Source organism: Schistocerca americana, chromosome 7 (genome assembly GCF_021461395.2).
Source record: "Schistocerca americana isolate TAMUIC-IGC-003095 chromosome 7, iqSchAmer2.1, whole genome shotgun sequence".
NCBI lineage: Eukaryota > Metazoa > Arthropoda > Insecta > Orthoptera > Acrididae > Schistocerca > Schistocerca americana.
This window is the reverse complement of record NC_060125.1, coordinates 216,197,193-216,209,994: the sequence shown is the minus strand read 5'-3', so window position 1 is coordinate 216,209,994 and position 12,802 is coordinate 216,197,193. Positions and strand designations below refer to the sequence as shown.

Genomic DNA, 12,802 nt, shown 5'->3' with positions numbered 1-12,802 from the left:
TGTGTTCTGCATTTTGGTAAGAGAGCGTCTGTAATTACAGTTTGATGAGCACCTAGACAACTTGGATCCACTGCTATACAACTTACATCAGACAAGTGCTCTTTTTTCCACAATGAAATTGAGTACCTGCCCCATAACCAAATACTTCCCGGCCATTGCCCGACTCCCAGGTCCCACTAACAAGAATCAACTCCGTTCTGTCTTAGAGCAAGTCGAATATTACCAGAAGTTCCTATCAGTGGTGGCCACAATCAAACAGCCCCTTCACAAATTACTACTGAAAGACAAATGCAGGGACTGGTCTTCTGAAGGTCAACGGGCATTTGAGTGAGTCCTGGACTCCGAACATTTGGTGTACTACAACCCCCACAAGCCTCTGACTGTGGTTGCGGATCCTTGCAACATGCAGATCGGGACAGTGTTGTCGCACAGGACAGGGATGGCAAATAAGCCAATAGTGTTCATGTCCAAAATGCTGACACGGCTCTGTGCAGCTACTCTGAAGTTGACAGAGAAGCCCTGCCCTTCACTTTTCTCATCAAATATTCCATAACGACATCTAAGGGAGAAAATTCCTACTGCAGACAGACCATAAACCCCTGGTCATGTTTTTTATTCTCCTTTCCATCAATCTTTTATTATGAGATAAGCTCCGGACATCATCCAACCATAGAAACACCATGCTGGTGGGAGGGAATGATTCATTTAACGCATGTCTTGATGTTTGTCCCAGTGTCAACACGGCCTATGTCAAGGACAACCTTGACCCACTCCAAGTTCACACATTTTTGGAATATCCTAGCAGTTCTATCACTTTACTAGAGAGTCAACATCTTCCATGGGAGACGAGTTGTGGGTGGTTGTTGCAGTAGCTTTCAGAGCACATGTCCTCAAGCTACTGCACCACTGACACTGGCATTTTAATGGCCAAACATATGGCTCAACAACACACGTACCGGAAGGCCTGCACACACCACTCCAAGTACCAGGCAATGCCCTTAAGAGCATATTTCCCCTGGCCTAGGCTAATGGAGTCTTGGAATTGATACATCTAGACTTCCGATTTGATAACGTAAGCATAGAAAAGGTGTGGAATTATTTCAAAGAGATAGTATTGACACCAATTGAGAGATATATACCACATAAATTAATAAGAGATGGTACTGATCCCCCATGGTACACGAAACTGGTCAGATCGCTGTTGCAGAAGCAACGAAAAAAGCATGCCAAATTTTAAAAGAACGAAAAATCCCCAAGATTGGCAAAGTTTGCAGAAGTTTCAAATATAGCATATGCTTCAAAGTGAGATGCTTTTAATAATTTCCACTATGAACATCTGTCTCGGAATCTGGCAGAAAACCCAAAGAGATTCTGTGCGATAACAATGGTGAAGTCACTTACAACAGTGCCACTAAAGCAGAGTTATTAAACACGGTCTTCCGAAACTCCTTCACTAAACAAGACAAAGTAAATATTCCTGAATTCCAATCAAGAACAACTGCCAAGATGAGAACCACATAAGTAGATATCCTTGGTGTAGCAAAGCAGATTAAATCACTTAATAAATCCCATCCAGATTGCATACCAGTCAGGTTCCTCTCAGAGTATGCTGATACAATAGCTCCATATTTAGCAATTACATACAACCGCCTGCTCACACAAAGATTCGTACCCAAAGACTGGAAAATTGCTCAAGTCACACCAATATCGAAAAAGGGAAGTAGAAGTAATCCACTGAATTACAGGCCCATAACACTAATGTCGATTTGCAGTAAGGTTTTGAAACATATACTGTATTCGAACATTATGAAGTACCTCGTAGAAAATGATTTATTGACACATAGTCAACACAGAATCAGAAAATATCGTTCTTGCGAAACACAACTAGCTCTTTATACTCATGAAGTAATGAGTGCTATCGACAGGAGATGTCAAATTGATTCCATATTTTTAGATTTCCAGAAGGCTTTCGACATCATTCCTTTCAAGCATCTTCTAACCAAACCACATGCCTATGGAATATCACCTCAGTTGTGCGACTAGATTCATGATTTCCTGTCAGAAAGATCACAGTTCATAGTAATAAATGGAAAGTCATAGAGTAAAACAGAAGTAATATCCGGCGTTCCCCAAGGAAGTGTTATAGGCCCTCTATTGTTCCTGATCTATATTAACAACACAGGAGACAATCTGAGAAGCCCTCTTAGATTATTTGTAGATGATGTTGTCATTTATCATCTTGTAAAGTCATCAGATGATCAAAATGAATTGCAAAATGATTTAGATAAGATATCTATATGGTGCAAAAAGTGGCAACTGACCCTGAATAAAGAAAAGTGCGAGTTATTCACTTGAGTACTAAAAGAAATCTACTAAATTTCGATTACGGGGTAAGTCACACAAATCTGAAAGCTGCAAATTCAACTAATTCTTAGGGATTACAATTACAAATAAGCTAAATTGGAACAATCACGAAGGCAAAGTTGTGGGTAGAGCAAACCAAAAACTGCGATTCATTGGCAGAACACTTAGAGGTGCAACAGATCTACTAAAGAGACTGCTTACACTACACTTGTCCACCCTATTCTGGAGTACTGCTGTGCAGTATGGGATCTGCAGCAGGTGGAACTGACGGATGACATCGAAAAGGTTCAAATGAAATGGGTAGCTCGTTTTGTACTATCGCAAAATAGGGGAGATGGTGTCACAGACATGATACATGAATTGGGGGGGCAATCATTAAACCAAAGGCGTTTTTCGTTGCAACAGAGTCTTCTCATGAAATTTCAATCACCAGTTTTCACCTCCAATTGTGAAAACAATCTGTTGGCACCCAACTACATAGGGAAATATGATCATCACAATAAAATAAGAGAAATCAGGGCTCGCACAGAAAAATTTAAGTGCTCATTTCTCCCAGCGCTCTGTTCGAGAGTGGAACAGTAGAGAGACAGCTTGAAGGTGGTTCATTGAACCCTCTGCCAGGCACTTAATTGTGAAAGCAGAGTAATCACGTAGATGTAGATGATGTGCTGTCCCTTTCTTGGGACTAATTCGCTCATCCTGGTACAAGCCTCCCAAAAGTTATTGGCTCATTCTGGTAGAAACTTCCACAAGTTATTCTTATGTTGATAAATGCACAGTACAGGGATGTCCCAAACTGTCAGAGCACCGAACCATATTTTCACAGTGGAAGTACTTCCCCTCACCATCGTGACAGATAGTGGCGCACAATTTACCACCTCAAGACACCCTGCTAGTTCCTGAGTTAACAGACACAGACCTCGTCAGTGACAACAAAGAGGCCCAAGATGCAGATGGACATCGTCCACAACCCTAATGGCTGACAGAGGCTTCACCTCCTCTCTCGTGACTGGGGAGGGGATGTTGAATTCTCTGGCACCTCCTACTGGGTACATTCCTTCCCATATCACAAAACAAGTCACGGCGACTGATCAACAGAGGTCGCCATCGACAAAGGAACTTCGTCACATCTCCCACAGACATTAACAAAGGACAATGATGACACCATCCGGCCAGGAGAGCCAGAGGCAATGAACTCGTTATCACAGACAACACAGCCAATCACGCAGCTCCCATACTGCCACCTACGTCAAGTTATAACACAGCTGAATTTCGAGTGTCTCATTCTACAGTCAACAGTCATGTTCTACAGACTACCATCGCAATTATGAAGTTACCTGGGAGTGTAGTGGACAATTGACCGACACTACAGCACTAATGATGCAGTGCCTATGTGAACTTAGTCTTTGGAGGACATTACTGATGGAAGTGATAACTTGTCACGACTAATCTCGTGTCTTTATGGAATATTGTGTACCAGTGTTCATGTCAAGGCACTTTGTGAGTTATAATAAATAAGAGTTACTTCACTTGGACTAATTTATTTATGTAGTAGTCAACAGTGACGTAGCTCAACAGAACTACAGAGCATGTCGCGACAAACAAAATAGCTTCTGCATACTGCATATTAACAAGAGAGGGAGTTACACTAATATGCTATCACTTCACCTCATTTAGTTTTTTGATACCACTGAAGAACAAACTTTAATTAAATGCTCTGTACACATATTTAAAAGTCTCAATATAATAAATAAGACAGTACACAAACATAATGGAAATCCTAGGTGGAATTCAAATAATAGAAGGAATAAAAGTAACTACTCACCATGTAGTAAAGATAATGTATTTCAGAACTAAAACACATGTGCAAGAAAGAAAGAGAGAAAGTTAGTCTTCATCATCGTGTCTTCTGTGACTCAATGCCTCCCCTATGTGGTGAGTAGTAATCCACCCTTTCCATATTGCTGTTATTCCATCTTGGATTTGCCATTGTTTGATTATACTGAATAACTTATTTCATCATATAACAATATCAGAATTATTATTTCATCAAATATGTTTTTCCATCTTGTGAGCAGCCATACAAAATTGTACTAGTTTGATGGGTCGTGACTTAATGCATATTTTAGCTATGAGTATCTCTTCACTACGTTTTTTTGTAGATCGCCCACATTAAAATTTTCTTGATCATCATTAGACGCTCTCCTGCAATATCGCTATTTGATTTGGAGTTTAAAATCAAGTATTCACCTGAGAAAAATACTGTTCTTCCTGCCAGCACACTTCATTAATCCCGGCTAGATTTAACATCAACCTAGCCACTTACCTTCCACATTCTCTAAGTCCAGCCTGTTCACTGATCTGCTTGTGCAAGTTTGCTCACTCATATGCACGTCCAAGCAGTGAGCAACTGGCGGGCTCATGGCAAGTAAGAGTGAACCAGGGGGGAGGAGGGGGTAGCTCAGCTTGTTTAACTAGTGTCATGGAGCCTATTGCTAATGTTAGTTCTACAGAGATGTATTGCTTTACCTTGGGTAATTAATGCCTTTTGTTGCAAATTTATTGCCTAAGATAGTTGCATTGATGAGATATGATGATGAAATGAAGCGTGCATGTCTTTCAATTGATGAGACGAAAAACACAGGGATGAAAAAAAACAAGCTTTGCCTGTAATTATGCAATGTAATTTGTGGAAGTGGAGTAGTAGCTACACCTCCGAACAGTTCTGTAACATCCCTCTGTTTGTTTCCACTTCAAATTTACTGAACATGGAACTTGAGAAAAACCTACCTTGGTTGTTGAGTGTGACACTCCCCAATTTTGCAAGCGCTTGAAGATTATTGATTGCATTGTTTGTTGAACTGAAATCACCAGAGAACAGATCTGCTAATGTGAATGATGGAGTAGGGCTCGGATTTGAGCTAGCAGGCGGATGAGTACTAGTTACATTTACTGCAGAGGCACCGACTGCAACCTGAAAAATTAGCATCTTCTTTAATACAAACAGTTTGATAGACCAACAAAACAAACAAACAAACAAACATGATTTCATGCACAGCCTTCCTACTTACCAAAAATGCATATGTCGATATTACAATGCGTAACTCCAAGAAAGAGAAGATACCTAAACTTTAAACACTGTGTAGTTTCTAACTATATACCACACAAGCGCAAGTATGTCAAATGGTGGTTTTGTCTTTCTCACATTTTGGAAACACGTTTCACAACCCAATCACTGAACTGAGCAAAGTAGCTCAGTGGCAAGGCACTGTACTCAGGAGGAAAGCAGCTACAATTCCCTTCCAGCCACCCAGATTTACATTGTCCATTGTTTCCATAATATTCTTCGTGTGGATAATAGGATGGTTCCTTTGAAATGGGCACAAACAATTTTCTTCCGAAATCTGAGCTTCTGTTCTGTCTCTTAATGACCTTGTTGTCAATGGTATGTTGAACCTTAACATACATACACCCCCCCCCCCTCCTCCTTGTCTTCAAACATTGACAAATCTCAACATTCAAATCTCATTACAGTTAGTCTCTTACCATCAAATGCAGGGAATTATATCATACTCCTTTCTCCTTCATCAAGGAAAAATTTCTTGTAAGTAAAACCATGTCATATTATGCCTTAAGAGACAATAGCACAAACTTTGGTAAAGTGCAATGAAACTTCTGGATGAGAATATGAGAAAGGGTGGACATACAGGGGTGGAATAGTATAGTACAGCAGTTATTCGCAAAACTGTAGTACTACAATGGATAATCTTACCAAACCCTCACAGTACACTCAACAGATGAATTTATGAACATTAGTGTAATTAAAATATTTCAAATAAACCAGAGCTATGCTAAGATTTATTACAAAAATCCTAATTGTTCTTTTGGAATAAACTGAAATGCAATTCCAAGCATGCACAGCCATACACACACATAGTGAACACCATCTTGAACAGGCATGCACCTTCCAATTCTAAAACAAGATCTTGGCTTAAAATGTGTGCTTCATGAAGTAAAGCTACTATAAATTACTTTGCAGCCAGTTTGAACCCAATAGTACTTCAATGAGCAACAAAGGGCATGTAAGAAACCAAAAGGCTATAGCTGTGTAATAGCTGAACTTTTAATCTCATTCCTCCCAAATGAGACTCCACTGCATCACATTGCTCGGTCTAAATCACAGTTTTCTCTCTTCACATCTTCACTGTTGTGTCAATTTTTAATTTAACAGGACTCAAACCAATCATAGATCAACCACACATAACATCTGCTGTCCTCCTCCTCTTCCTCCTCCTACCCAGATTTCTTAATCATAACTTCAAATTTAATTTGAGGAGTGAAAAAAAAAAAAAAAAAAAAAAAAAAAAAAAAAAAAAAAAAAAAAAAAAAAAAAAAAAAACCACTGAGACTTGATCACTTGATGTCCAAGTCATTCACTGTTTCAATTGCATTAACAACTGCCACTTACACTATTACCAGAAGCTTTAACTAAGTTACATAAAGCCTATTCAAGGACATTCCATCGTTTGGACTTCCACTGTATGTTCTGACTCCTGTTTTGTGTTTCACTAATAACATAAAATAAGTGAATCTCCCAATATTTCTCTTCAATGTATTTGTAAGTACACAAAGTAAAGTTTATTACATTGAGGACCAAATTAACAATTGATTTCACTAATTACAATAGAAAGCTGTACCAAAGTGAATGTATCACATTATGACACGGTAAATTGTATTAAAATGCAGCCTCTAGGTTCGTAGTCAATAGAATGTGAATTACACGGTCTGACTTCATTAGAGGAAAATTCAGGCAGGGAATATGTATGTCCATCAAAGTTCCAGCTAACGAATAGATTAAACTGATCTACAAAATTTTAATATATGTGAATACGAATTGCAAGAGTTTGTATGTTAATAGTATTGCCACAGCTGCCTACAGAACAAAGAACAGGATGCAGTTGTATCATTCTCTGCTTCAGATATCACAGTCTTCTAATTCCTTTATGTCAATATCATCTACATCTACATCATACTCCACAGGCCACCTAATGGTGTGTTGTGGAGGATACTTCTGGTGCCACTGACTGATTACCCCCTTCCCCATTTCACACGCAAATGGTGCATGGAAAGTATGATTATTGGTAAGCCTCTGTATTGGTTCTAATTTCTTTAATTTTCCCATTGTAGCCAGTATGTGAGATGTATGTGGGAGGACGTAATATGTTGTCAACTCATCCTGAAAGTGCTCTCTTGAAATTTCAATAGTAAACCTCTGCTAAGCGCAATGCCTCTTGTAATGTCTGTCAATGGAGTTTGTTGAGTATCTCGGTAATGCTCTCACTCTGACTAGACAATCCAGTGATAAACACACCAGTCTTCATTTGATCTTCTCTACCTCTTCTATCAGTACTACCTCGTAAGGACCCCATATTTATGAACAATATTCAAGAACTGGTTGAACAAGCACTTTATAAGCCACTTCATTTGTGTATGAGTTACATTTGCGTAAGATTCTTCCTATGAATCACAATCTGGCTGCTTCTTTTTCTGTTATTCCACTTGAGCAAACGTAAATTTTTCAGTCCTGGCCACACATTATTATTTCTAATACCGATTACAAGTTTTGGCTAGCTGCCATGAACAGATCTGCCCTGAGGCAAAATAAATGAATGAAGAACAATGATTAATATTCACATGATAATTACGTGGTACGTGCCATATACTGAAATTGTAAAGATTGTTTACTGAACCATCTCTCAGTTCTCTGCAGATTATTTCTGAAACTCACAAAATGAGAAGTACTCATAATAAATAAATGGGATACTAATAAATAAACACACACAAGTGACACTTACCACGTACGGTAAAACATCAATATAATCTACATCATCAAATAGTACACGTTTGTACGGGGTGTAGGTGCCTACTGGTGACCACACTAGAATTTAAATTATTCAGCTGCTATCAGGAGGCATTAATTTATTCCACTTAAGTTTGCTCTGAATAATTACTCCTAGACACTTTACATTTGATACTGTTTCCAGCTGTTTCCCAATTAACAGTGTAGTTCTACACTGGTGACTTTCTTTTCCCATGTACGTTCAATGTGTTACATTTATTTACAGTCATGATCAATGGCCAGGGCCTACAAACATTCATCAAACCTCTGCAGGTTATTCTGCAAACTGATACTGCCTTCCGGCATTGCTACATTCTTATGTACAAACTCTTGATCTGCGAACAGTTTTAAAGCGCATCCGGCACTTTCAACTAAATCATTTATATGCATGTAAACAATAATGGTCTTATCACACTTCCTTGAGGTACATAGGAAATTATTTTTAAATCTGATAATTTTGTTCCATTATGAGTGACATGTTGAGTTCTATATGAAAAGAAGTCTTGCATCCACTCACAAATCCGGTCTGATACTCAATAAGCTCATTTTTTTCATTAAACAGGAGTGTGGAAAAACAGCATCACCCTGAACGCCAATGCCTACAGTGCCATGGATCTCTGACGAACAAAGTGAGTAGAGTTTCACAAGATATATGTCTGCAGAATTCATGTGGATTTTTAGAGAGGAGATTTTTGTTCTCAAAAAAGTCATAATTCTTTAGCATTAAACATTCCTTTAAAAATAAATGAATGCTGGACAATGATTAATAATCACACGACAATTATGTGGTAAGTTACATTTACTGAAATTGTATAGATTGTTTACTGAACCAGTCAATGTAGCCATTGATCTAACAATGACAAAACCAGGGAGCCTTGCTGGAATTAACCTTTGAATGAAAGAAAGAGCCTCTTTTTGTTTATAGTAATCACAAAAACTTTTAGTACTGACAGAGAAAGCTGAAAAATTTGAGTGGAACTAGCCCTGTTTTCAGACTGCATTACTAAAAGAATGTGGCAAGTACTCTTCAGTTCAGAAGCACATATAAAGTAAAACTGATGATAATATATTTTTGTGATGAAAGTAAATATTTGTGAAATTCCTCTTGGTTGCAGACTGTCTTGTTGTGAAACAATGTACATGTTTCGTAAGTCGCCTTCAAGTTAGACCATCTTAATAGTACTTTCTTTTCTCAGTGTATGTTAACTAGGAATAAGAAGCGCTTTTAGAGCTGCCCCCCACCCCTCCCCCCACCCTCACCCCCCGAGTAGAGAATACCCTGCTAACAGTTGCAACAAAAACAAAATGTTTAATGGCCTTTCTTTACTAAAACTCATGTATACGATTCATAAATACAGCCAAACGGTTGGCTGTGTAATACAAATCTTTTTTTGTTGCTGGCTCACAGCAGTGTTTAAAACTATAAACTCATACTATTATTTTACTGAGAAGACTTAATACAAGCAAATTTGTTGTGAATGAATCATGGTGGTGGTGGGGGTAGTCTTCAGTCCGAAGATTGTTTTCCTCTTCATGCTACTCTATCCTGTACAAGCCTCTTCATCTCAGAATAACTACTGCAACCTACACATCCTTCTGAATCTTCTTACTGTATTCAACTCTTGTCTCCCTCTACGAGTTTTACCCGCCACACTTCCCTCCAGTACTAAACTGGTGTCCCTTGATGTCTCAGAATGCAACAAATACCTTCTTTAGTCAAGTTGTGCCACAAATTTCTTGTCTCCCCAATTTTATTCAATACCTCCTCATTAGCTATTCTTCCGTAGCACGACATTTCAAAAGCTTCTATTATCTTATTGTCTAAACTATTTAGCATCCATGTTTTACTTCCATACATGGTTACACTGCAGACGAACACCTTCAGACACTTGCCACCACCACTTAAGTATATAGAAAGGAATCACACGGTAATATAACACTCCGCATACATTTCACTCACCACACACACACACACACACACACACACACTCTCTCTCTCTCTCTCTCTCTCTCTCTCTCTCTCTCTCTCTCCCTCCTCTAAATAACCTTCAAACAGAACTGTTTAACAGAGCAGTAGGGCAATTGCCACGAATGCTTTCCAAGACAATTCAAGCACACAGAAACTGGCAACACACAGATGTTAACACAGTTTGCAATTTCCATACACAGACCAGATAATTTGAGACCGTAATGAATTATACAAACCTCTTTCTCTGCAAGGCTTGCCAACTGTTGCAGATTGTATTCCTGAATACTTGTAAATCCATGTAATGTACTTGGAGGCACAACTGGGGCAACATCTTGGTTGAGAACATTTGTGGCCATTGTGAAGTTAGTTGCCAATTCACCATCAAATGATGAATGAATTGAAACAGGGCTACTTGTAGTGGTAACTGTTGTTGGGCAACCTGTCACCAAGCCCATTCCTGCTGCTGCCATCACATTATTTAGAGTCAATGGCACTGGTGCTGGCAAGGTCGCTGGCGGCGATAGTTCCTTTGATGTGGATACAACCTCTGTAGTAAATGTTCCAAAAGTAGCCTGAAAAGAATTCCATATTTTTCACTGTTAATGTCTAATAGTTAGAAACATTATCAAGCAAATACGAGGGTTGCACAGAAAGTAATGCACTGTATTTTTTTCTTCAACAATTCTTTATTGAACATAATGAGAAGTACATACACTAAAGAAAAGAATGGTGTTTTATCTAAACACCCTATTTTTCCACATAATCTCCATCCCATTCTATGGCCTTCCTCCAATGCAAAACAAGGGCGAGTATACCCTGGCGGCACCAATCCTTGTCCTGGTGGCGGAGCCAGTGCTTTAATGTGTGTATCACCACCTCATCTTCCCCAAACTGACGTCTACGAATGGCATCCTTCAATGGTCCAAACACGTGCAAGTCTGAGGGGGCTAGGTCAGGTGTGTCATATGTGACAGCTGTGGATGGTCTCCTCGACTGCTGCAAATTGTTGAGCTCCACCAAACCACCTTCCGATGACCTCACCCTCCATGTCCAGCGACTAACTGTACTTCTGTAGACAGCTGATGCTCCATAGACTTTGCAAAAGTGTTTGTGAATATTCCCCAAAAATGGTTCAAATGGCTCTGAGCACTATGGGACTTAACATCTGTGGTCGTCAGTCCCCTAGAACTTAGAACTACTTAAACCTGACTAACCTAAGGACATCACACACATCCATGCCCGAGGCAGAATTCGAACCTGCAAAGGTAGCGGTCACGCGGTTCCAGACTGAAGCGCCTAGAACCGCACGGCCACACCAGCCAGCCAATATTCCCCACAGTTTCTTTCTCTGCAGTGAGAAATTCAATGATGGAACATTGCTTGTAACACACATCACCTACAAACGCCATTTTGAAACTGTCCTGCAGCCACGTTATCTGTCAGAAGTGATGGAAACTTGGCACGCTCACTCAGGAAATTTCAAATAATACATACGTAACATTTTGTAACCATAGCATTGTTTTCGGCTGAAGGGAAGGGAGAAAAAAGTGGTGCTTTACTTTCTGGGGAACCGTCATACAATAACTGAATAAACTCAATCAATAATAACGAAAACACCACTCCTAATATTTCAGTTTTCAGAACATGCACTGTTAAATGTCTAGTGCTGGAATGGGGTAAAATGAAGTTCAGTAGGAGCACTGCGTTAGTGGACATGGACATGTCCAAGCAGGTACAGGTCCATACCCCCAATCCCCCCTTTTCTGTCTTCTTCTATCAAATATAAACCCAAATTGAAGACCCTTACTGGTTGAAGTTAAAACATTAGACTTCCCTTCCTTCTAGAAAAATTCCCGACATAGGAGAAGTTTAGGTTAGACTAGGTGTACTTTTTGTTCCAATAAATCCATAGTCAGGAATCCTCCAGGATGTATAAAAGGTTAGAAAAACAAGAAATAAATATTTATAAAGAAAACAAATATGCTAATGTACCTTCCATACATCCCACATGAAACGGTCCTTACAGGTGTGGAATAACTCAAAAAATCTTAAACATATTTTCATTTAATTTCCAATTACTTGTATTATCAAAAATTGATTATTTTTGTTTTCATTTAAAATGTAATGAATAACTTGTCACAAAACATGTCAATGTTCAATACACAGAGCGATAACTGAGATACGAGATAATTCTCAGGCTAAATGTAGCCATTCATCTTCAAATAGAAATATTTTACAACCCTGTTTTACAATGACTGCATTCTGCACTTAATTTGTATGGAACTCCAACTGTAATAACACTGGCATTATTTGATATTTAAGTAGGCATATTTTCATTTGCCATGAATTCCAATCACAAAATTGATGTCCACAGGCTAAAACTTATCACTAAAAATTCCCCGAGTCTGGTTTTACTTCTGAAGGTCAGGGAACTAAAAGTAATCTTCAAAGCCCTACCAGCATTTCCAAGCCTTTAAGAAGTCAAAGACTCATTGGGGATTCAAATTATTCATTGGCGGAAACAAATTGAGAAAAAAGGGTAATATACTATGGGATTTTTTTTTGGAGAT

At 38.9% G+C, this 12,802-nt stretch overlaps 1 protein-coding gene across 1 annotated transcript in view; it reads right to left on the bottom strand.

Moving 5' to 3' along the window:
- LOC124621812 (B-box type zinc finger protein ncl-1-like) overlaps positions 1-12,802 on the bottom strand; it is a 151,022-nt gene that overhangs the window by 46,731 nt on the left and 91,489 nt on the right. Inside the window, exons 8-9 of the mRNA XM_047147251.1 lie at positions 10,469-10,804; positions 5,155-5,338 (exon numbers count right to left, since the gene is read on the bottom strand). Coding sequence (XP_047003207.1) covers positions 5,155-5,338; positions 10,469-10,804 — 520 coding nt within the window. The remainder of the gene's footprint in view (positions 1-5,154; positions 5,339-10,468; positions 10,805-12,802) is intronic.